This window comes from Triticum urartu, chromosome 5, assembly GCF_003073215.2.
Source record: "Triticum urartu cultivar G1812 chromosome 5, Tu2.1, whole genome shotgun sequence".
Taxonomy (NCBI): Eukaryota; Viridiplantae; Streptophyta; class Magnoliopsida; order Poales; family Poaceae; genus Triticum; species Triticum urartu.
The window spans coordinates 438,254,719-438,281,510 of NC_053026.1; the positions used below are offsets into that span (position 1 = coordinate 438,254,719).

Genomic DNA, 26,792 nt, shown 5'->3' on the forward strand with positions numbered 1-26,792 from the left:
TCGCCCCCTCTATATATATGTTATATCCAGGACTCTATTTCACACACATTACATATGTTAAATTTTTTGATTGACCCCCCCCCCCCCCCACAAAAAAAACTCTCAAGAACCCACACACTATATCTCTCTAGGTTTGTATCTCTCTCACACAACCCCACGTAGGTGGTGTACGTATACAAGAAGAGAATAGGTGCACCGTGCACGTACTCACGCTTCGTGCCCAGCCACACCCGCGCGGGTACACGGTGGAGCTCATTTCTCCGCAGAAGCTGAATTTGTTTTTGAAACATCAAGTGGCCAGAGACTCGAAAACTTATTTGCCCATTAGTGACTTATCAGGGCGGTGGATTTTAGTTTGTACGATAATGCTGCATCCACCTAAAGTAACTAAAGTTCTTACGTAAACTTCCTAGTAATTCCCTCTTCGTAGGTGCAGCATTACTCCTAACATTTGTGATATCAGTTTCAAACTTGTAATATTGCCGTGTCCTATTCCTGCGTTTTCAAAATCCCGCGAATCAAACAGGCCCTGAGTTGGTGATGATGTTGTGCCTCCCATCTTTCACCAATAGCCGTCAGATCTAGATCTGACGCATACAAACCAAGCTTCTCCATTTTTGCAAAAAGATGCCCGCACTTGTTCCCTATTTACAAACAACTCCTTGTCTCTCACAATCTAGGAGTAGAAGGCCGTGGAAAAATCTGGCGCGATGGCCGCTGCCGGAGCCGTCCACCCCCAATCTTGGTGTTTCGTGCAATGCACGGGCATCTACACACGGGAAATTATGTCGAACAGGGCTAGTTGTAAGCAGGCTAGCTCTACAACCATGATGATAGTGACTGCAGACGGTGAGGCTGATTATGGTATGCCGAACACGGCGCCTATACTCAGGTGTCATCTCCGGCGCAGGGTCTTGTCACTTCACTGTGAGGAGCAACACGTAATAATTTGACCAACAGGTAGTATAGTGCTAGTACTCCTACTACTACATTGGTAGTAGTACTACTAGTACTAGTAGCACCACCGTATGGATTTAGGAGTACTACCACGTCCACCGGCACCAAGGAACGTCTCCAGGTAGTATTGCTTGAGGCCGCCAGGGCAAGGGGCCACTTGGACGACAACTTCGTCTCCTTGTTCGACGAGGTCCTCGTTGGTTTCCTTGACAAGTTCACCGTCGTCAAGAAGCTTGCGGACGACTTTGATGTAAGCCTCCAGCCGACATGCCCAGGTTCTGCGATGCCCGCCACCCTTAATGGCCACTATGGTAACAACCTCTTCGACGCACTGGTGGCCCTGCGACTGCCCGCCGTTGCGCCGGAGAATGTCCACCTCGAGGTCGCGCTCACCGCGCAGCGCCTAGCGCAGCAAGACACCATCGACATAATCACCCACATCTACGCGCAAATCGCCCACAAGGACTACTACATGCAAGAGGAGGACGATAGGACGCTAGCCTTCTTGGAGCGCAGGGCAACCTTGGATGACATTGTTCAGAAGCACGTTGAGCTCGCCGCCAACGCCGCTGCTCCTCACACGTCGGTTGGTGACCCGGCGCATTAGGGCGTGAGGATGTCGTTGAACGTTGATGGATCCGTATGTATTTTTATCTTTCCGTCAAATCCGTGTAGTAGTATATGATACTACAGTAATTATCTTACCTTTCGCATCAACTTCATAATTTTCGTACGTACTCCATGCATGAACGACGCCAGAACCAAACTTCTCATTACTCTAGGCAAACTCGTTATTTTCTATCTATCGGTCGTGCCATGGAGCAGAACCAAATTTTACAAGTTACGAGTTCAAAAGGAAAAGCCTGCCGTGTTCGCGTCGCACCCCCACATGGTTGGTCCGGCACGCCGCTCAAGCGGGAATGCGTGCGGTGTTGCATTTTCACTTACAAGTGGGACCCAAGTTGAGCAAACCGACTATCGGCAAACTCCTACCCCGCCCACCGCGCGATGGCTGAGAAAACAGGAGGGAGAAGAGATGGCTGTAGCACGGACTCCAAGAAAATTGGTGTCAGATGGGACTCGTGTGGGTGGCGTGTGCCGTACTGCTAGACGTGAATGCTACTGAGTTATGGCTCATGCCACCCCACTATATCGAGCCTATATCGAGGTACGTAGAACAAATTTCTTGTAGTCCATGCTCACCCCTCCTCTATCTCTCTTCTCAGCCAGCCAGCGGACGCGCGGAGCCCATCGTCTGTTTGCTCACATGCGGCCCCACATGTCAGTGAAAACGCAAGAGGACCCACTGAACCTGCACATCTTTCACCTTGACGTGCTGGTGATGAAAAACAAATCCAACAAAGATCTTCGGTGGCCGCTTTTGGAGTTACTCAAGAGTAGTAAGATTCTATTTACAGTTTAACCCAAGATGCACATCTCGTGGCTTCAACTACCACTCTATTTTCTTTCATGACACGACCTGGATGCTGGATGTCCCACGTGTCGGAAAAAGGAGGAAGAACCCAACCAAATCTTCGGTTCTGCTCTCGGATGAGATTAGTGCACTTGTTGATACTCCTACTAGAATAGAGGCTAGACATGAGACTAGATGCGAGGACGCAACGTCTACTTCTTTACACTCGAAGAAGAAAGAAGCACACAAGATTGAGCCTCCGCAGATCAACAATGAATGCATCGAGAAGGCACTAATCCAACTTACATGAGTAGTAAAATGTATTCTTGTGGTTCTTGTTTTCTTTGGTCTTGTTTTTCTACTCAAAATTATCGTTGGAGTTCGTGCAAAATGGAGGTCCGTTTGGGGTCGTGCGTTGGAGTTGGCCTTACAAGTGGGATCGCAGTTAAGGAAACCGACTATCGGCAAACCCCCACCTCGCCCGCCGCGCGATGGCTGAAGTTAGAGAAACGACGAGGTTGAAGAGATTGCTCTAGCACAGACTCCAAGAAATAATATGGTGTCAGATGGACATCGTGGTGGTGGCGTGTGCCGTACTCCTGGACGTGAATGCTTGTTCTGGCCCATGCCACCCTACTACTCCTACTACTTACTCCTACTAGTATATAGTATACTAGTATCGAGGATTCGAGGTGCTGGTTACGTACAACGAACACATTAACATATGGCTACAGTAAAAACACCCGCCCGACGCGCGAAGCATGTGAAGCTAGTAGTAAAAATTTAGAGAAGCGACTCGAAAGCCATTCATAAATTTAGTAAGTTTATCACAGGCATATCATTTTATTACATACAATAGGTCATCAACCCACATCGACAACGAGGATACATTATAAATACTAAAGTTTTCACCACACAACAAATAACAAGCCATGAAATGAACTTCAACTCAACCATTCCGCGGCGCTGGAAATGCTTGCTTTGAACCACAAGTGATTCTCTGGGATGGGCCATCCGTTGTCGATCTGGAGACCAACGCAGGACTGATCATCCAGGCTGAAGCGGCCTACTATATCAGTACCAGGGTAGGGAACCATCCAAATGTCTGAGGTATAGACACAGTTGCTTCTCATAAATGTGTCAACAGCAGTTGGATCGCCTTTCACCATCATCGGATAGTTTTGTCCAAGGAAGAGCGAGTTTTCTCCAAGACTATCAATTCTGTGCCAGGGAGAAGGAGTTGGCGCTAGCACACTAGTATCCATCCCGAATACCATGCAACGGTTGTTGGAATAGGTCCGGAGAGTGCGACCATGGGAGACACCTGCTTCCTTAGCAGTAACATCATCAGTGGGCTGTATACACACAAGAAGAGGTGATCCATTGGAATTAGTTGCCAGGCTCCACAGAGTATATCGGCGCTGCTCGTGATCATCAGCATCTCCCCCTTGGTTATAAACATTTTCAAGTATAGGTGGTGGGATGTTCATAGGACCTTGGAAACACAAGAAGAAGGTTAATTAGTAAAGGGAAACTTGCTAACCCGCATGCATGTGGATGAAACAATTATAATTACGGTGGAAGACAAACGTACCGAAACTACGAGGATACCATGCAAAAAGAGTGCCACGAGTGGTGGCAGCAAACACAAGGCCCTCGTATTGAATTGCATCACAGTACTCATTCATGCACAGAAACTGATTTTTGAGCAATGTCCATCGAGTCAAACTACTAAGGATGGCAACAAGCCTGTCGAAGATAGCAACAACTTCATAGTTTTTGTAATTCCAAGAGCAGTTGGGAACTCGACAAATTGCTATCTTCCGTAGAAGACAGTCACCATGATCGTATTTGAACGCACGTACATTACCGGTGTGCTCAACCTCTGGGCAGTGTGCTGAGATTTTTGGAAGTGGAACCCGGTGACGAGTGTACACATTCACAAGTTCCCACTCGCAATTGGACCCAATGTAAACAACCCAATCTCCATTTGCGCCCGCCCAAGCCTTGCCCTCAAGTGATGGCATCTTAACATCATACGTATCATTATCAAGCGGCATCAACTTGCACAGGGCGAGGCCTCCGTCGTGCCGGCGCCAGTCATCAGGGTCACGACGAAGAAGATAGGGGAGATCAAACCGCTCCTTGACTCTTGGGTTCTTTGTAATGATGTTATTAGTTGAGTCGATAATGGGCTTGAACGAACCTGCCATGCTAGCCGAGGTGATGAAGTCGCACCGATCAATGAGTTCCTCCACCACGTCATCTTTCAGATCGGGGCAAGAATAACGGGGTCGTTTCTGGCCTGTTCCCTCCATGGAGAAGACGATCGAACAATGGCAGAAGAAAGGGTGAAGGGCTGAAGGAAAATGGAGGAGGGAGAGGAAGAGCGTGCGACAACAGTTCCAAATCAAGAGGGAAAGGCGAAGAGTCGGTGGACGGTTGCGAGTTTGCCACGGTTCACCAAGAGGCGCCCCGGCCTACACGTCCGTTCGGAAATACTCGTACTACTCGCCGTCGTCTCACTGATATGTTGGAACGGGACCACATGTCAATGAAACATGGTGTGTAATTTCTCGTGCAAAATGCGATCTAGCCGCGTTGGCCCGAGGTGCCGCATTAGTTATCGACCTTTATTTTTTTAATGGCGTGCCGATCAGTTTTGAAGCACGACTAACTGGTACTGTACGTGGAGAGGATGACAGCAGGGACCCGCCAAGGTCATGGCAGTACGCAAGCAAGTGCCTCCTTATTTCAAGCCAATAAAAAATGGCTCCTCCTAGTGGATTTCTGATATCTGGGTCCCATACCATCGTCAACGTAGTCAATAAACGAGAGAATTGCACAATGAGCGGCTGACACCAGGGACCCAGCAGCTCGCCCAGTTATTTTTGTTTTGTGTTAATTTGATAAATGCCACTCCAAATCTGGTGTATCCGAGAAATGCCACTGCAATTTCCAAACTTTGAAAAATGCCATTTCATGCCATTTCTAGTGGCATTTTTTGAAGTCTGGAGTGGCGTTTTTCAAAGTTTGCAAACTGCAGTGGCGTTTTTTAAAGTTTGCAAAAATTGCAGTGACATTTTTCAAAGTTTGGAAATTGCAGTGGCATTTTTATGAATCACCATAATTGGAGTGGCATTTATCTAATTTGTTTTTGAGACAGAAGCAGGGTGTCAACTGGGCTGTGCGGGACACTCTGGCCTGTCTAGACAACCTTTTCTTTTATGTTTACCACAGACCAGCCTAGTAGTTTTTTTTCTTTCTGAAAATGGCTAGCCCAGTTCTTTTATGATTTGTCAAGTAAGTCGCTTTATCAGGCCTGCTGGGCTGCAAATCTTTCAAGACGAGGAGTGCTTCATTCGGCTGGCCGAGAAAATGGCCCATCAGTAATTAGAAATGGGCTGTACATTTTTAAAACACATCAAACCGACAATTATTTTCAAATATCTTTTTTTCATTTTGAGATTTTAAATTGCATTGATTTTTATGCATGGACAATTTATTGGATTTTATATTGATATACATTTATTTTTAAAATTAGTCTGAATGTCACTCAAAATTTCGGGATTAAAAACAGTTCAGACCGCACCGACATATGCAAAATTTCGTATAATTTTTTTACCGTGGCCACAATATGGGCTGTAATGCTAACATAAAGAATATGGGCTCCAAAAAAACCCGTAAGAATTAGCAAATGGGCTGTAAATTATTTGAAATAATGGCAGATGGACTGTATGCTATTTTCCACAGATTTGAGGCTTTCCACAGATGGCATGTATACTGTTGGATGTCCATCCAACGGCCGTCGTGCTTCTTCAATCTCTGCTCTTCCTACTCCAGCCGCTCAAACATGCGCCGGCGAGACTGCCTGCTCCCTCCTCCCCGCGGCCGGCTGTGCTGCCGCGCAGGCCTCACCGCCCACCGTACTCCCATCGCTGGCCTAGCCATCCCTCTACTCACCCACACCTGTTGTTATTCTCCGGCGACGGCAGACGAACCAGTAAACCCTCGTACAGTCGTACTCCCCTCCGCGTGGGAAATAAAAACAACGGCCGAGTCTTCCCTGCCTCCGTGTCGTTTCCTTCCTAGGCCTCGCCGTCGTCCACCGCCCTGGTGCTCTCGGCATGGCGTGGTCAGCATGGTCAACGACCGACATGCATATGAAGTGGACCGTACGTGGAGAGGCTGACAGCTGGGTCCATGGCCGCACGCAAGGAAATGCCTCCTTATTACGCGCAAAATAATGATTCCCTTCACCTAACATCTGGGACCCACCGAAACGGCCTCTGTATTTCACGAAGAAAACGTTACTGCCGCTGACAGCTCGGACCCACCAGCTATATCTTCGCACGCAAGGAAGTGCCTCCTTATTACGCACAAAAAAATGAATACCCCCTGCTAGCTGGGACCCAGTATAGTGGGCCTACTAAGTTGACGGGGACGAAGGGCTTTGTCAACTTAGTCAATATGCATGATTCGAGCTTGACAGACCATACGAATCCATCCAACGGCCGTAGTGCTTCTTCAAGCTCTGATCTTCTTGCTCCAGCCGCCCAAAGCAGCGCCGGTCGTGCCGCCTGCTCCCGCCTCCCGTGGCCGGCTGTGCTGCCGCGGAGGCCTCACCGCCCCTATACTACTCCCACCGCTGGCGAGGCCATCCCTCCACTCCACTCACCCACACCCCCTGTTATTCTGCGGCGACGACAGCGCAGCCGAACCAGTGAACCCTCGTACTCCTCTCCGCGTGGGCATCCACTGCCGCGTCTTCCCCGGCTCCGCGTCGTCCCCTTCCTAGGCCTCGCCGTCGTCCACCGCCGTGGTGCTGTTGGCGTGGCGTGGTCAATGTGGTCAATGACCGAATTCCATCGGAAGAATACTGTACATGGAGAGGCTGACAGCTGGGTCCATGGCAGCCGCAAGGAAGTGCCTCCTTATTACGCAGAAAATAATTATTCCTCCACCTCACAGCAGGGACCCACCGGACGCCCACCAGTATATCGCGAAAAAAACGTTTGCCCCTGACTGCTGGGACCCACCCGACGGGCCACCGTATTTCGCGAAAAAAACGTTCCCCCTGCTGTCATCTCGGACCCACCGGAAGTGCCTCCTTATTACGCACAAAAAAATGAATACCCTCCTGCTAGCTGGGACCCACCTTAGTGGCAGGCTGACTTGTGGGCCTACTAAGTTGACGGGGACGGAGGGCTTTGTCAACTTAGTCAATATGCTCGATTTTAGCTCCAGTGACCGTATGATGTCCATCCAACGGCTGTAGTGCTTCTTCAACCTCTGGTCTTCTTGCTCCAGCCGCCCAAACCAGCGCCGGTCGTGCCTCGTGCTCCTGCCTCCCGTGGCCGGCTGCGATGCGGCGGAGGCCTCACCGCCCCCTACTACTCCCACCGCTGGCCAGGCCATCCCTCTACTCACCCACACCCCCTGTTATTCTGCGGCGACGGCAGTCTCACACCGCAGCGAACCAGTGAACCCTCGTACTCCTCTACGCGTGGGCATCCATTGCCGCGTCTTCCCCGGCTCCGCGTCGTCCCCTTCCTAGGCCTCGCCGTCGTCCATCGCCCTGGTGCTCTCGGCGCGGCGTGGTCAACATGGTCAAGGAACGGGTTCCATCGGACGTGGACTGTACGTGGAGAGGCTGATAGCTGGGTCCACGGCCGCAGCAAGGAAGTGCCTCCTTATTACGTGCAAAATAATTATTCCTCCACCTGACAGCGGGGACCCACCGGAAGGGCCACCAGTATTTTGCAAAAAAAATCGTTTCCCCCTGACTGCTGGGACCCACCGGACGGGCCACCGTATTTCGCGAAAAAACGCCCCCCCGCTGTCAGCTCGGACCCACCGGAAGTGCCTCCTTATTACGCACAAAAAAATGAATACTCCCCCGGCTAGCTGGGACCCACCTTGCTGGGAGGTTGACTTGTGGGCCTACTAAGTTGACAGGGACGAAGGGCTTTGTCAACTTAGTCAATATGAACGATTCTAGCTCCAGTGACCGTACGATGTCCATCCAATGGCCGTAGTGCTTCTTCAACCTCTGGTCTTCTTGCTCCAGCCGCCCAAAGCAGCGCCGGTCGTGCCGCATGCTCCTGCCTCCCGTGGCCGGCTGTGCTGCCGCAGAGGCCTCACTGCCCCTACTATTCCCACCGCTGGCCAGGCCCTGCGGCGACGGCAGCCTCACACCGCAGCCGAACCAGTGAACCCTCGTAGTCCTCTCCGCGCAGGCTTCCACTGCCGCGTCGTCCCCTTCCTAGGCCTCGCTGTCGTCCACCGCCGTGGTGCTCTCCGCACGGCGTGGTCAACGTGGTCAAGGAATGACTTCCATCAGAAGAGTACTGTACGTGGAGAGGCTGACAGCTGGGTCCATGACCACAGCCCAGTTTTTTTGTGATTTGCCAAGTAAGTCGCTTTGTCAGGCCTTTTGGGCTGCAAATCTTTCAAGACGAGGAGAGCTTTCATTCGGCTGGCCGAGAAAATGGCCCATCAGTAATGAGAAATGAGTTGTACATTTTTAAAACACATCAAACCGGCAATTAGTTTCAAATATCTTTTTTTTCATCTCAAGATTTTAAATTACATTAATTTTTATGCATGGAGAATTTGTTGGATTTTATATTGATATACATTTATTTTTAAAATCAGTTTGAATGTGAGTCGAAATTTCGGGATTAAAAACAGTTCGGACCGCACCGAAATATGCAAAATTTTGTATAATTTTTTAACCGTTGCCACAATATGGGCTGTAATGCTAACAAAAAGAATATGGGCTCCAAAAAAAACCCTTAAGAATTAGCAAATGGGCTGTAAATTAGTATAAATAATGGCAGATGGGTTGTATGCTGTTTTCCATAGATTTGAGGCTTTCCTAAAAAAGGTTGACGCACAAGCACTGACTGTTGGATGTCCATCCAACAGACGTCGTGCTTCTTCAATCTTTGCTCTTCCTGCTCCAGCCACTCAAATAAGCGCCGGCGGGACTGCCTGCTCCCTCCTCCTCGCGGCCGGCTGTGCTGCCGCGCAGGCCTCATCGTCCGACCGTACTCCCATTGCTGGCCTAGCCATCCCTCTACTCACCCACACCTGCTGTTATTCTCCAGCGACGGCAGACGAACCAGTAAACCCTCGTACAGTCGTACTTCCCTCCGCGTGGCAAACAACTGCCAAGTCTTCCCTGCCTCCGTGTCGTCCACTTCCTAGGCCTCGCCGTCGTCCACCGCCCTGGTGCTCTCGGCGCGGCATGGTCAACGTGGTCAAGGAACGACTTCCATCGGACGTGGACTGTACGTGGAGAGGCTGACAGCTGGGTCCACGGCCGCAGCAAGGAAATGCCTCCTTATTACGCGGAAAATAATGATTCCTCCACCTGACAGTTGGGACCCACCAGACGGGCCACTGTATTTCATGAAAAAAAACGTTTCCCCCTGACTGCTGGGACCCACCAGCTACATCTTCGAACGCAAGGAAGTGCATCCGGGAAAAAAAAACGATTCGCCCCCTGACTGCCGGGACCCACCAGCTACATCTTCGCAGACAAGGAATTGCCTGACAGTCGGGACCTGATACGTCTCCGTCATATCTACTTTTCCAAACACTTTTGCCCTTGTTTTGGACTCTAACCTATATGATTTGGATGGAACTAACCCGGACTGACGCTGTTTTCAGTAGAATTACCATGGTGTTGTTTTATGTGCAGAAAACAAATATTCTCGGAATGACCTGAAACTCCACGGAACATCTTAGAAAAAATAATAAAAAATCCTCGCCAAAGATGAAGACCAGGGGGCCCACACCCTTCTCACGAGGGTGGGGGGCGCCCCCCCTAGGGCGCGCCCCCTACCTCGTGGGTCCCCTGTTGTGTCTCCGACTCCAACTCCACCTCCATATATTGAGTTTCGATGAGAAAAAAATCAGAGAGAAGAAATCATCGCATTTTACGATATGGAGCCGCCGCCAAGCCCTAAAACCTCTCGGGAGGGCTGATCTGGAGTCCGTTCGGGGCTCCGGAGAGGGGGATTCATCGCCGTCGTCATCATCAACCATCCTCCATCACCAATTTCATGATGCTCACCGCCGTGCGTGAGTAATTCCATCGTAGGCTTGCTGGACGGTGATGGGTTAGATGAGATTTATCATGTAATCGAGTTAGTTTTGTTAGGGTTTGATCCCTAGTATCCATTATGTTCTGAGATTGATGTTGCTATGACTTTGCTATGCTTAATGCTTGTCACTAGGGCCCGAGTGCCATGATTTCAGATCTGAACCTATTATGTTTTCATGAATATATGTGAGTTCTTGATCCTATCTTGCAAGTCTATAGTCACCTACTATGTGTTATGATCTGGCAACCCCGAAGTGACAATAATTGGGACCACTCCCGGTGATGAACATAGTTTGAGGAGTTCATGTATTCACTATGTGCTAATGCTTTGTTCCAGTTCTCTATTAAAAGGAGGCCTTAACATCCCGTAGTTTCCAATAGGACCCCGCTGCCACGGGAGGGTAGGACAAAAGATGTCATGCAAGTTCTTTTCCATAAGCACGTATGCCTATATACGGAATACATGCCTACATTACATTGATGAATTGGAGCTAGTTCTGTGTCACCCTATGTTATGAAGGTTACATGATGAACCGCATCCGGCATAATTATCCATCACTGATATGGTGCCTATGAGTTTTTCATATATTGGTTTACGCTTATTTACTTTCCCGCTGCTACTGTTACAATCACTACAAAATACAAAAAACATTACTTTTGCTATCTTTACTTTTGTTGCCGCTACCACCACTATCATATTACTTTGCTACTAAACACTTTGCTGCAGATACTAAGTTTCCGGGTGTGGTTGAATTGACAACTCAGCTGCTAATACTTGAGAATATTCTTTGGCTCCCCTTGTGTCGAATCAATAAATTTGGGTTGAATACTCTACCCTCGAAAGCTGTTGCGATCCCCTATACTTGTGGGTTATCAAGACTAATTTCTGGCGCCATTGCCGGGGAGCATAGCTCTATTCTTTGAGTCACTTGGGATTTATATCTGCTGGACACTATGAAGAACTTGAGAGATCCAAAAACCAAGATCTATCCCTCAACTACGAGGGGAGGTAAGGAACTGCCATCTAGCTCTGCACTTGATTCACCTTCTGTTATGAGTAAGTTAGCGACACCTACACCTGCTTCTGCTATTCGTTCTGATATGTCGCATGTTATTGATGATGCCACTTCTGCTATGCATGATACTTATCATGAAACTGCTTCTATGCCTGATACTACTGTGCCCCTTGGTGAATTTCTTGATGAACAAATTGCTAGGGCTAGAGAAAAAGAAATTATTGAATCTTAATACGATGATGATAGTGATGATGAAAATATGCCTGTTATTCCTGAGGGTTATCTTTTTGATACGGAATCTTCTGCCGCTATTTTTGCTTGCAAAGATAGATATGAGCTTAAGAGGTTATTAATTAAATGGAACAAAGAATCACTTAGAGATAAAATGAGACCTGACCCTGCTTTTGCTACTTCACCTATATGTGTTCCTGATAAAGATTATGAATTCTCAGTTGATCCTGATATAATTACTTTGGTTGAATCTGATCCGTTTTATGGCTATGAATCTGAAACTGTTGTGGCACATCTTACTAAGTTAAATGATATAACTGCCCTGTTCACTAATGATGAGAGATCACGTTACTTTTATATACACAAAATATTTCCGTTCTCGTTAAAGGGTGATGCTAAGATATGGTTTAATTCTCTTAATCCTGGTTGTGTGCGTAGTCCCCAGGATATGATTTATTACTTCTCTGCTAAATATTTTCCTGCTCATAAGAAACAAGCTGCTTTGAGGGAAATATACAACTTTGTGCAAATTAAAGAAGAGAGACTCCCACAAGCTTGGGGGAGGCTTCTCAAGTTACTTAACGCTTTCCCAGATCATCCTCTTAAGAAACCTGAAATACTTGATATCTTTTATAATGGACTAACCGATGCTTCCAGAGATTACCTGGATAGTTGTGCTGGTTCTCTTTTCAGGGAAAGAACACCGGATAAAGCTGAAATTCTATTGAATAATATGTTGACAAATGAAAATAATTGGGCACCTCCTGAGCCAGCTCCTGAGCCAATTACTGAGCCTATTCCTAAACCAACTCCGAAGAAGAGAGGTGTTTTATTTCTCAGTCCCGAAGATATGCAAGAGGCAAAGAAATCTATGAAAGAAAAAGGTATTAAAGCTAAAGACATTAAGAATTCACCGCCTATTGAAGAAACATATGATCTTAATTATTTATTTACTGAAGAACCTCCTGATCCCGATATCCCGACACAGGTAGTAAAGGTAAATTCTCTCTATAGATATGATAAAGCTGAAGTCCCTCCTACTAAAATTGCTAGTCAGTGCTTGGATGAGTTTGATAACTTTATGTATAAGCAAGATGACTTCAATGCTTATTTTGGTAGACAATTAAAAGAAAATGCTTATATGATTAGACGCTTGGGTGATTATATGGCTGATATTAAAGGTGAACTTAAACTTGTTAGCAAACATGCTTCTATGGTTACCACTCAAGTAGAACAAGTACTTAAGGCTAAAAAAGAAGTGCTTGATGAAATGAATAGCAAGAAAAATGATTATGCTGTTAGAGTGGCTACTAGAACTGGTAGAATGACTCAGGAACCTTTGTATCCTGAAGGCCACCCTAAGAGAATTGAGCAAGATTCTCAAAGAAATAATACTGATGTTCCTAGTTCTTCTAAAAAGAAGAAAAAGAAAAATGATAGAACTATGCAAACTTCTAGTGAACCTATTGCTGAACCACCTGATAATCCAAATGATATATCTATGTCTAATGCTGAAACACAATCTGGTAATGAACATGAACCTAATAAAAATATTAATGATGATGCTCAACCTAGTAACGATAATGATGTAGAAATTGAACCTGCTGATGATCTTGATAACCCACAATCAAAGAATCAACGTTATGATAAAAGAGACTTTGTTGCTATGAAACATGGTAAAGAAAGGGAACCTTGGGTTCAGAAACCCATGCCTTTTCCTCCGAAACCATCCAAGAAAAAGGATGATGAGGATTTTGAGCGCTTTGCTGAAATGATTAGGCCTATCTTTTTGCGTATGAGATTAACCGATGTGCTCAAAACAAATCCTTATGCTAAATATATGAAGGATATCATTACTAATAAAAGAAAGATACCGAAAGCTGAAATTTCCACCATGCTTGCTAATTATACTTTTAAGGGTGGAATACCAAAGAAACTTGGAGACCCCGGAGTACCTACTATACCTTGCTCCATTAAAAGAAATTATATTAAAACTACTTTATGTGATCTTGGAGCCGGTGTTAGTGTTATGCCTCTCTCTTTATATCATAGACTTGACTTGAATAAGCTCACACCTACTAAAGTATCTTTGCAAATGGCTGATAAATCAACTGCTATACCTGTCGGTATTTGTGAGGATGTGCCTGTTGTGGTTGCAAACATTACTATTTTAACGGACTTTGTTGTTCTTGATATTCTCGAGGATGATAGTATGTCTATTATTTTTGGAAGACCTTTTCTTAATACTGCAGGGGCTGTTATTGATTGCAACAAAGGCAATGTCATTTTTCATGTTAATGGTAATGAGCATACGGTACACTTTCCGAGGAAACAACCTCAAGTTCATAGTATCAACTCTATTGGAAAAATTCCATCGATTATATTTGGAGGTTTTGAATTTCCTCTTCCTACTGTCAAAAAGAAATATGATATTCTTATTATAGGGGATGTGCATATCCCCGTTGAGGTAACTTAGTGTTATTCGAAATTTCTCCGGTTTCATGATTATCGGAATGAGTTTGTTAACAAGACTTGATCAACCTTGTTAGTGGATTCTTTTTGATGAGCATGAGATGGATGAAACTAGAAGCACAAAATCTTCTGTACCCTCTCTATACTTTCTGTTATTTATATTAAATTAAGTAAAAATAGTATTTTCTGTCTGTTTCCTGACTTATCTGTGCAATATAAAAATATCCCAAAAATAAAAGTCCTCAGAATGCCATGCCAATTTAATATGATTTTTTCCGGAATATTTGAGGATTTATTGTGCAAAAATTACCGCGGGAGGAGCTGCCACCTGGCCACGAGGGTGGTGGGCGCCCCCCTATAGGGCGCGCCCCTGCCTCGTGGGCCCACGGTGGCCCTCCTCCACTTATCCCAGCACCCATCTTCTTCCTCTATCTCACACAAACCCGAAAAACCAACTCAAGCACGAATTCCAGCCACTTTTGCTGCGATTTTCGATCTCCTTGCTCAAAGCACCTCTCGCAAAACTGCTTGGGGAGATTGTTCCTTGGTATGTGACTCCTCCATTGGTCCAATTAGTTTTTGTTCTAGTGCTTTATTCTTTGCAAATTTGTGCTGCATAGGTGACCATGTTCTTGAGCTTGCATGTCAAATTTATATGGTTCCAAGTAGTTCTAATGCTTGATATAGGCTCTAGGCACTTGTAGAAGTAGTTACTATCAATTTTATTAAGTTTGGTTCACTTTTATTTCGAAGTTACTAAAAATTTCAGAATTTTTCAGAAAATGATGCGGAGATTATTGAGGGGCTCATCGAGCCAAAGCTCGAAGAAAAAGGCACCGAAGCCTAAGTATAATTTGCCACGCACCGTGGAGATTCGGGCGTGTGAATGGCCTTCTGATGATTTCTTGAGAGCAGCCGGTATCTATGAAGATTTTCATGAATTGGCTCACAATGCAGGCCTCACCGCTTTCCTCCACGACCAATGTGATCAGTATCTCTTACTCACAAATACCTTTGTGCAAAACTTTCATTTTCATTCTAGGAACTCACCACCTACGGTGGAGTTTCATTTATATGATGAGCATAAGGAGATGTCACTTTATGATTTCTATCGGATTTGTTTAGTCCCTTTTGAGGGCAAGACATAAAAACCACATCATGATGATGTGCCTGGGTTTATTGATAATATCACTGTAGGAGAAACCAGGAAGGTTTCCGACGCACGAATCACTAGCATATATTTTCCTGTTTTGTGTTACTTTGCATTATTTGCTAGTCGTTGTTTAATTGGACGCGGAAATTTTGGAAACCTTAGTATCCCTGATTTAATTATTCTGCTCCAAGGTTTATACAACGATAACACTTTTAGTTTGGGAGGTATTATTGCTAGACGGTTAAATATGAACCGTACTAAGGGCCCCATCTTTGGAGGCATCTATGCCACACGCCTAGCCGCACATTTTAACATACCTATTAGGCATGCTGAGAAGGAAGAAAAGGTGCTACCCCGTGTTTATTTAGATCATAAAAGTATGGTGGCACATGATTTTATTGTTAAAAATAGGGCATGGGAGCTTAAATATCAATTGTTCTTTAATAAACATCATCCTGAGACTATTACCTTGCCTGCTCCTTCTTTGTTTGATTTGACTGCAGGCACGTACCTTGTTCCGTTGACGGCTATTCACGCCTACCGGAACCCTGCACCAGTCGAGGAGCCAGAACAGGAACCACAAGATGAGCCTCCACGACAATCTGTTTATTCTTGGGATCCAAAGATGACTGTCAGCCAGTGGCAGTCAGAGTCTTCTTGTTCATCACAGTATGATCCCAACTATTCTTCCTCATCACAGTATGACCCCAACAACTATTATTATGGATATCCGCCAGGCCAACCATGGCCATAGACCAACTTAGGCCAAAAGCCTAAGCTTGGGGGAGTACATATTTCTCACCGACATTACATTTATGTTCACACACACTCATTGCTAGATGTCGGTGCTCATACTTTTTCACTGTAATATCCATGCTAGTTTATGTTCTTTTTCCTGCTTTCTTCTTGTGTGTTTGTTAAACCTTAAGAAAAACCAAAAAAATTAGTAGTAGTTTATTTTTCTGCTGTAGTAGTAATAATTAAAAAGAAAACCCAAAAATATTTTCCGTTCTTCTTTTGCTTGTTGGGAGCTTCTCCGTGTAAATAGTTTTATTTCTTTTCTTTTCTTTGGAGGTCAGTAGGAGAAGACCATAATTAAATTGTTGAAGTGGCTCTTATATGTATTATTGTTGATTTAACCAAGAGCCCATATTGCCTTGTCTTCTCCTGTTTATTGAATGCTTGCAGATTCCAGCTTAGTCCAATGCACGTGCACTCTTATTATTATTCACACCGTTCGGTCGTGCAAGTGAAAGGCAATTATGATGATATATGATGGACTGACTGAGATGAGAAAAGCTGGTATGAACTCGACCTCTTTTGTTTTTGTAAATATGATGAGCCCGTCGTTCTTGATTCAGCTTATTATGAATAAACATGTTTGCAATGACAATTAGAGATCATAGTTGCTTGTGTCATGCTTGATTAGCTATGAGTTATAATGGTTTACCTTGTGTGCCAACATGCTATTGAGATGATTATGATGTGGTATGATGGGGTGGTATCCTCTTTTGAATGATTTAAGTGACTTGACTTGGCACATGTTCACGCATGTAGTTGAAACAAAATCAACATAGCCTTCACGATATTTATGTTCATGGTGGATTATATCCTACTCATGCTTGCATCCAATGTTTATTAATTTTAATGCATGTACATGGCTGTTGTCGCTCTCTAGTTGGTCGCTTCCCAGTCTTTTGCTAGCCTTCACTTGTACTAAGCGGGAATATTGCTTGTGCATCCAATCCCTTAAACCCCAAAGTTATTCCAGATGAGTCCACCATACCTTCCTATATGCGGTATCTACCTGCCGTTCCTAGTAAATTTGTATGTGCCAAACTCTAAACCTTCAAATAAACATTCTATTTTGTATGCTCGAATAGCTCATGTATCAACAAAGGCTGTCCTTATCTTCCGTGTTAGGCGGGTTATTCTCAAGAGGAGTGGACTCCGCTCCTCACTCACGAGAAAATGGCTGGTCACCGGGATGCCCAGTCCCATGCTTTATGCAAACTAAATCAAAATTAATTGCAAACAAAACTTCCCCTGGGACCTGATGTATGTTGGAGACACTCGTTGTTTCGAGCAAGCCATGGATTGATGCTTGTTGGTGGAGAGGGAGTATAAACTTTACCATTCTGTTTGGGAACCGCCTATAATGTGTTTAGCATGGAAGATATCGCCATCTCTTGGTTGTTACGTTGACAATGAAAGTATATCGCTCAAAATACAATTTATCTCTATTTCAAAACCGAGCTCTGGCACCTCTACAAATCCCTGCTTCCCTCTGCGAAGGGCCTATCCATTTACTTTTATGTTGAGTCATCACCCTCTTATTAAAAAGCACTAGCTGGAGAGCACAGCCGTCATTTGCATTCATCACTGTTAATTTATATTGGGTATGACTATGATTGGATCTCTTTTACCATGAATTACAATGTCTAGTCAGTCCTTGATCTTTAAAGGTGCTCTGCATTTATGTTTTGCGGTCTCAGAAAGGGCTAGCGAGATACCATCTTGTTATATCATATTATGATTGTTTTGAGAAAGTGTTGTCATCCGAGATTTATTATTATGACTTGCTAGTTGATTATGCTATTGATATGAGTAATTTTGAGACCTGAGAATTATTGCAAATATGGTTAGTTATGATCTATACTGAAAACTTGAATGCTGGCTTGAAATAGTTACAACAACAAGAACAAACAGAGTTTGTACAAGTTTTTCTTTCTTTCTTTCTTTCAGTTTGTCAACTGAATTGCTTGAGGACAAGCAAGGGTTTAAGCTTGGGGGAGTTGATACGTCTCCGCCGTATCTACTTTTCCAAACACTTTTGCCCTTGTTTTGGACTCTAACTTGTATGATTTGGATGGAACTAACCCGGACTAACGTTGTTTTCAGCAGAATTACCATGGTGTTGTTTTATGTGCAGAAAACAAATATTCTCGGAATGACCTGAAACTCCACGGAACATCTTAGAAAAAACAATAAAAAATCCTCGCCAAAGTTGAAGACCAGGGGGCCCACACCCTTCTCATGAGGGTGGGGGCGCCCCCCCTAGGGCGCGCCCCCTACCTCATGGGCCCCCTGTTGCGTCTCCGACTCCAACTCCACCTCCATATATTGAGTTTCGATGAGAAAAAAATCAGAGAGAAGAAATCATCGCGTTTTATGATACGGAGCCGCCTCCAAGCCCTAAAACCTCGTGGGAGGGCTGATCTGGAGTCCGTTCGGGGCTCCGGAGAGGGGGATTCGTCGCCGTCGTCATCATCAACCATCCTCCATCACCAATTTCATGATGCTCACCACCGTGCGTGAGTAATTCCATCGTAGGCTTGCTGGACGGTGATGGGTTGGATGAGATTTATCATGTAATCGAGTTAGTTTTGTTAGGGTTTGATCCCTAGTATCCATTATGTTCTGAGATTGATGTTGCTATGACTTTGCTATGCTTAATGCTTGTCACTAGGGCCCGAGTGCCATGATTTCAGATCTGAACCTATTATGTTTTCATGAATATATGTGAGTTCTTGATCCTATCTTGCAAGTCTATGGTCACCTACTATGTGTTATGATCCGGCAACCCCGAAGTGACAATAATCGGGACCACTCCCTGTAATGACCATAGTTTGAGGAGTTCATGTATTCACTATGTGCTAATGCTTTGTTCCGGTTCTCTATTAAAAGGAGGCCTTAATATCCCTTAGTTTCCAATAGGACCCCGCTGCCACGGGAGGGTAGGACAAAAGATGTCATGCAAGTTCTTTTTCATAAGCACGTATGACTATATACAGAATACATGCCTACATTACATTGATGAATTGGAGCTAGTTCTGTGTCACCCTATGTTATGACTGTTACATGATGAACCGCATCCGGCATAATTATCCATCACTGATCCGGTGCCTATGAGTTTTCCATATATTGGTTTACGCTTATTTACTTTCCCGCTGCTACTGTTACAATCACTACAAAATACAAAAAACATTACTTTTGCTGTCTTTACTTTTGTTGCCGCTACCACCACTATCATATTACTTTGCTACTAAACACTTTGCTGCAGATACTAAGTTTCCGGGTGTGGTTGAATTGACAACTCAGCTGCTAATACTTGAGAATATTCTTTGGCTCCCCTTGTGTCGAATCAATAAATTTGGGTTGAATACTCTACCCTCGAAAGCTGTTACGATCCCCTATACTTGTGGGTTATCAGGACCCACCTGGTCGAAGCGTACGTAGCGTTGTCATTCTGGTCGTGAACGTGTACGTACATACTGGTCGATGTAGAGGCGCGCACGTGTCGTAGTAGAGGCGCGCACGTGTCGCAGTAGAGGCACGCACGTAGCATGTACACATACGTACAGCGGCCAGGGTGCAAGAAAGAAAATACGGCCACATATGTGTACATACAGGCGGGGTCTCGAACGCCTACTCGCGCATACGTACGGCGAGGGCTCGTGGACATGGCTGGGTCGGAACGGAGAAACAACGTCGTCGTGTTCATGGGGAGGCAACGGAATGCGTCGTGTTCATGGGGAGGCAACGGAATGCGTCGTGTTCATCGGGAGGCAACAGAACGCGTGGGAGCCAACCGGCTGGGTCGGTACGGAATGCGTGGTCGTGTTCATCGGGAGGGCTTGGACGGAACAGGCGATGAAAACGAGGCCTGGAGTACCGCACAACGGAGGAAACAGACCTCCTACGTTTGGAACGGGGTCCTGTTGATCTGGAGGGGTCTGGCGTACCGTAAAACGGAGGAAACAGACCTCCTACGGTCGAAACGGGGGTCCTATTCATCGGGAGGGGTGTGGCGTACCGCAAAACGGAGGAAACAGACTTGTGTTCGAGCGCTACTGTCGAAACGGGGGTCCTGTTCATCGGGAGGGGTGTGGCGTACCGTAAAACGGGACTCCACGGGATACTGTTCATCTCCACCATCGACCCCCTCCAGCCTCCACGAGCAACTGTTCATCCACCGTCGACCTCCTCCAGCCTCCACCTGCGACTGTTCATCCACGGGCTCCTGTTCATCCAGCCTCCACTGCGCGCTACTCCACCGGCTACTTTTCAACCAGCCCTCTCCACGGGCTCCTGTTCAACCACCCCTCCATGGGCTACTGTTCATCCTGCCATCCACCGTCTACTGTTCATCCTGCCCTCCACGGGCGCCTGTTCATCCAGCCCCAACCGGCTCGATCGACCGGAGTCCTGTTCATCCAGAGGCAACACCACGGGGTCCTGTTCATCCACCCCCACCGGGAACTGTTCATCCACCCCCCCGCAACGCTCACTGTTCATCCAGAGGCAGTATCGATTGGCTTCAGTTAGCAGCAGTAGCGAAGGAATTGCTCGATCGGGTTCAGTTAACAGCCATCGATCGATCGCTTGGGTTCAGTAACGCGTAGCCTACAGTGCAATCGCTCGGGTTCAGTTAGAGCCCAACGCCTCGCTCGGGTTCAGTTAGAGCCAATGCCTCGCACACACTCGCGTACGTGTACGAGAGAAGCGCGCATCGCTCGGCCCTCGACCTCCCACTGTAACCGGGAACTCCCCGAAATTTTCCTCGCCCTCGCTTCTACCATGTTTTTTTCCGTCATGGACGGCCCAAAGTATGTCATGCAGCTGCGTCTCCGGCCCGCCCAGGACGAAAAGCCCATTTTCTGTCAAGATTTTTTGTCATAGAAGTAGGAGCCCACCACATCTATGATGATACCGGGTTTTGTCACAATTATCGTCATAGAAGTGTCATATGTATGACAGAATTTTTTTTGTTCGGCCCAAAATGTCACGGATGTGTCTTTTTTTTGTAGTGGTGGACATATCCGTTCGTTGCGGCTCTGTCCTCTCGGGAGCGGCGGAGTGTAATGCGGACTGCCATTGCCTCATCCAACCCGCACGGGATGACACCCCGGTCGACGGATCCGGACTAGCCGGAGTCCGATCCGCTGCCTGCCATGCCGGAGAAGGCCGGAAACCGCCGGAGGTGAGCTCGCGTGGCGGAGGGGAGTGAATTGAAGTGGCTAGGGTTGGTCCGGCGAGCGGGTGGGGACGAATATATGTGGGTTGGGTGGGCCAGCATGGGTCGGGTCCGACGTGGCGGGCGTGCCCCCATATCTGCACCATATTTGGGCTGGATATGAGGGGTCCCGGTCAGCCCGAGCATTTGAGGCATGTTTGAAACATCCGCCTGGATCGAAAAATCATGATCGGTCAGTGACCGGGCAGCCTGCCCGGGTCCACAAGCCCGGGGGTGCGCCCCCAGGGCACGCATGGCAGGCTTGTCGCTCCCTCGTGACTCTCCAGGTCTTCTCCCGAAGCTTTTAGGGTCCCTTCTGGTCCAGAAAAAATCATCAAAAAGTTTCGTATCGTTTGGACTTCGTTTGATACTGATTTCCTGAAATGCCAAAAACAACAACTGACACCAGGCACTAGATTAATAGGTTAGTCCCCAAAAATGATATATTACATATAATCGCATAATAAACATTCAAGATGATACTATAATAGCATGGAACAATCAAAAATTATAGATACGTTGAAGACGTATCAATCGTTAGGGAAAAGCAAGCAAGTGGAGGCTTGATAGAAGATTTTTCCTGTGGTTCGTCTATCCAACTCAATATTGATGGAGGCTTCGAATTACAGATATTTTAGGATCACAGAGATCCCGGTTGCGAGGTCAACATGGAATCCATGAAGGAGCAACCAACCTGTTCCACCATTGCTTACAACCACGAAAGTCTAACCTCACTCGGGGGTAGATTTTCCCGAAGTAGGCGATCTATGGTGGAAAGTACGAACTTCTTGGCTCCTTCACACACCTAGCCGATCTAGTATGCGCACACCGTTCAAAATTAACAAGATGAGCTTGCTTGGTGTGGAATTCCATGCTCTTGTGCTTCAAAAGACAATTCGTCTGGGTCACTCTCAAGATGGATATTTGGACCGAAGGGGTTGGGGTGATGAGCAAGGAGAGAGATTAAATATCAAATGATTGGCTTGAAATTTGAAGTAGAAAGAGCCTTGAACTTAGCACTAGACAATTCTCTCATAGAAAAATTGATTTGAATGGAAGCTTCGAGTAAACTGGTGGGAAAGGGCGGGGTATATATAGGTTGGACCATGTGACATTTAAACACCATTTTGCGCAGTTCGGCTCTACGAATGATTGGCTCGGAAGCTCCGAGCAAAACTAAAGGAGGTTACTCGAAGTAGCTCGGAGGGTCCGACCCAATAATCATTTGCAGGCTTCGAGTGACCTACAACACATCTGTGCACACTTAAGCTATTATTCAGAATTTTCGATGAAGGATGGTTTGGCGAATCCAGTCAAGCCAAGAAGAGCAAACAAGTGCACCAGACAATCCAAGTACCGATGACATGGAGGCTCCGAGTGATTTAGGTTGAGCAATGACTATCCCTAGATTCCACATAGAAGTGGATCAGAGGCTCTGAGTAGTGTGAACTGTGAAGTCAGAGAGATATAGCAGAAAAAATGGGAGTCTTTTTTATTCTTTCAAGTTTGATCTCTAAGCACATATGAGAAAGAAACTCAACTTAGCAACCTCGATCACCTTTTGATAGTATTGGGACTTCTACGAACTCAACGTGATCTTGGATCACTAAAATGTAAAAGCTAAGCCTTGAGTCTTGTCAACACTTGTCCGTTTTAAAGTAGGGATCACCAACCATTTCCCTTGTTGCATCTTTTGGGACCTAATATCAAATGGACTTTATAAATCATCAATCCCGTGAGATATATGTTACATTAACGACCAAAATCCACCTGGGGGTTGAAGATGCACTTTTAGACCCCTTGGCGCAACCCCTTCCGTGATTTAAAATATGGACATATATAAGTGTCCATTGACCATGACAACTACAATTCCCCCCTGTACTATTTGTCTAATCCAAATATCCAATTCACATGCTGCACCGGGGAACCATTCATCAACAGAAAAAACACAAAAATCGATTTGATCTTATCATAAGATTTTTCAAGATCTACCATAAAGAGTAAATCACTATCCTTTCTCGTACTGATCTCATGCAAAGACTCATGAAGATCCCACCATCTAGATATATCTGCCTTTAATAAAGGTCGTTTGAACTGGAGCAACCACTTTATGTGCCGGACTAATAGTTCTATTATTTACTACCTTAGTGATCCATTTAGAAATCACATCAAGCAAACATATAGGCCTATACAATAATATTTTACCAGATATCAGTTTTTTGGCAACAAAGTAATTCGTAGTTCAATATAGGAATATCATATTGAATACATGCATGTATGATCATCTAAGGGTCCAAATGCTCCGTATTCAATGGTTTGTCAGAGTGTTGCGCCTTGGCTCGGATCTCTCCATATAAGTAGGAGACGAAGCCCCAGAGGGATAGCGCGAGGGCGACACCTTTGGTACCGTTGAATGGCTCATGGAAGAATAGGACAGCAAGCACCTCAGTCACTGGGATGAGCACGGTCATGATGACACCGGCGAGCAGCGCTGAGCCATAGAAGATGGCACCAATGGTGCCGAGGAAGAAGAACTGGTACACAATGGCCGAGGCGGCCAGCAGTAGGTAGTAGCCAATCTGGCCGAGCCCGAACTCCCGGGCTTCTCTTGGGATAGCCTGCATATGATTCGCGCGTTAAAATTATATATCTTCATTGAAAATCATCAATCTTTTGTAATGAAGTACATGATATACTTGAACTTCTATCTCCTCCGAGAGAAAAAAAAATCTAAGTCACAGTCGGCTAAGATTTCAAGTCTTAGTCTATCTTATGAATTTGTTGGTCTAAAAAATGTCCAGTGTGTAATACTTTGTACATCCAGAACAAAAATGTATGCAATGTTTATTCCTAGAGCCTGAAGGATGCACAACTTTGTACATGCCACAAAATCAAATCAATGGTGCTCGGTGTCGATTGAAACGTAAGAAAAAACAGTCGGCTAAGACTTAGTAAAACCAAAAAGTAAATTGAAAAGAATAACTCGCACCACATGCTGATGAACTATGTGAATTGTGAAGTACTATCAAGTAACTAAGGTTAGGTCCATGAAAAAATCGACACGCATAGGTCCGTAAACTTGCAAAAACCAAGTTCTTTGCAAGAAAGCAAATACACCATCTTTCCCCGCTTGGTTGTACGCGTAGCTTTCCCCTGTACATGCATACGTCCCGTACTTTTCGACGCCAAAAACTCATCGCTCTATGCTATGCAAAGCTACTACACGCAAAGGCGCTCTCGTATTTCCCAATCACGACATCATCTACACGGCTAGCGTTTTCCCATCCGAGAAAGACGTAATAAGTATGGACTAGTTGTCCAATGATTGGATTTTGCCGGATGAGCATAGATATACGTACGTACAGTCTAGTACACGTCGCGCAAGTTGCCACGGCAAGGTTCAAATCTACATCACTGGCATTTATGGTTTCTGCGGTCGTTTCTAGGCACTTTCTTGCAGTCGCGGATTTTATTGGCGCTATGAGAATATTGGTACGTAGAGTAGTGTCCTATCTTTCAGAAACGTGCTCCTTTGGGAAAGCGCTAAACTTTCGATCAACGAAGATCTACGTTTCTTAGTGGGCCAAAATAGTTTACCATATCTGTGTAATTTTTCGTCTCTGCTTTTTACCTAGTAGTCTTACAATTGCATCACTTGGATGATGACATGAAGGAACTCCGTTCGTTCTGTTCATGCTTTGCTGTTCCTACCAGAAATGATAACGTTGTCGTGAACAGTTCGAAAATGCGATTGTTATTTACTGATCTTAGTAGAGTTAATTGCTGTTAGATGGATTTTGAACTATCTTTGCCCCCTAGGTTGTACGCATAGCTTTCCCTATACACATGTTCATCCGGCAGAAACACGCAGCAACTGACACGCTCTTCGATGAGGTCGAAGGGAAGATGGATGCGGAGGCCGGCGTGGAGGAGCCGGAGCTGCTGCTGCCGGCCATATACCCGGAGCCAGGCGCGGAGATAGTGGACATCTTTGACGACGGTTAGGGTAGTATAGGTTATTGATCTACGTAATACGCGGATTTCATCGTTTGCATGATTTTGTATAGATTTAAGGTTAGAGTATGAGGTATCCGGATACAAATGAGCAAATCTGAGGCTTGATCGGTCACAGACGAGTCCGTCCGAGCACGTCCGCGGACGATTTGAGAGATCGGATTTGCTGTCCACGACCGTAGATGATCTTATGCGCTTCTGCTGTGAGCCGGCAGTCCAAGTTCTACTGTAGCAGCAGTACAAGAAAGTTTACGTGCGACTATAACAAGTTAACAACAGCAGGAGAAAAACAGCTGCGGGCTGAAAAACTTACGTGGAAATCGTTGTTCACAAGCATCCCGACCGCACTGAAGGCCGTGGCGGTGAACCCGATGACGATCTGCATCTCCATGACGAGGGTGTACGTGACGGCCGCGCCGGTCCTCGCCGCGTGCTTCGCTTGGCTGAGCTCCATGACGGGCAGCATGAGGCCGTAGAGCGCCGCGGCGCCCAGCGTCATGCCGAACCCGGCGGAGTACTGCGCCCGCGTCACCCCCGCGGGGCGGTCACCTCCGGCGTTCATCCCCAGCATGGCGGCGCCGACGCTGAGCAGCACCACGGCGTTCACGGAGAAGGCCGTGAACCGCTGGCGCACGAGCAGCAGCGCGAAGGCGGCCGTGAAGGCCAGCTGCGTGGAGATGAGGATGGAGGAGGTGGACACCGGGAGGTAGGCCAGCCCGTAGGCGTAGAGGAGGTCGTCGAGGCCGGTCATGAAGCCGACGGCGACGGTCGCGGCCAGGAGGCGGGGCGACATGAGGAAGAGCGGCGCGACAGAGCCGCGGTCTTTGTGACTCCGGCGACGGGAGAGGAAGGAGGCGCTGAGCGGCGCGAGCAGGAGCGGCCACCCGGCGGTCTGGAGCAGGCTGGAGAGCCACTTACGGGTCCCGCCGTGGAGGAAGTAGGCGCGGAGGAGGAGCGGGCCGAACGCCGAGCCGACGACCATGAGGAGGAAGTTGATGACGAGGAGGGGGTTGAGGCGGAGCGGTTTAGCGGCGTCGCTGGGGAGCTGCTTGGCGCTGCCGTTCTTGCATGGTTGCTGCTGCGCGCGGCGCGGGCCTGTTGCTTCCACCTCCATGACCGAGGTGGCCGGCCGGCCGGCTGATCTCGATCGAGGTTTGGGAGGGAGGGAAGCTGCCCGGCTCTAGCTAGAACGAAGGTGCGTACAGAGTGTGAGTACGTGCGCTAGCTATATACTGCCTCGAGATGCAAAAGCGTTGGCGTTCTCGGCGTGCCGTACGATACGATGTGTTTTTCTTCAAGAGGGATGGTGGTCGTTGTTCTAGAACAATCAACATGAGATAAGGTCCCTGCGAGAGCTAGCGCATCCGGTGCTCCTGTGTCCTTGCGTGCACGCGGTACTCTCGATA

At 46.6% G+C, this 26,792-nt stretch overlaps 1 protein-coding gene across 1 annotated transcript; it reads right to left on the bottom strand.

Moving 5' to 3' along the window:
* Positions 1-23,490: 23,490 nt before the first annotated feature.
* On the bottom strand, positions 23,491-26,569 carry LOC125556191 (purine permease 3-like). Its single transcript, XM_048718973.1, has 2 exons — positions 25,700-26,569; positions 23,491-23,990 (listed from the first exon to the last, which is right to left on the bottom strand). The coding sequence occupies exons 1-2, from the start codon at positions 26,498-26,500 to the stop codon at positions 23,658-23,660; spliced, it is 1,134 nt and encodes a 377-aa protein (XP_048574930.1). The 5' UTR covers positions 26,501-26,569; the 3' UTR covers positions 23,491-23,657.
* Between the last annotated feature and the right edge of the window lie 223 nt (positions 26,570-26,792).

What these genes read in the sequence shown, in the direction of transcription:
- LOC125556191 (XM_048718973.1), bottom strand. Translation starts at nt 26,500, where the DNA reads ATGGAGGTGGAAGCAACAGGCCCGCGCCGCGCGCAGCAGCAACCATGC. An exon ending in TTGTGAACAACGATTTCCAC is followed by an intron (nt 23,991 to 25,699) that starts GTAAGTTTTTCA and finishes AATCATATGCAG; the next exon opens with GCTATCCCAAGAGAAGCCCG.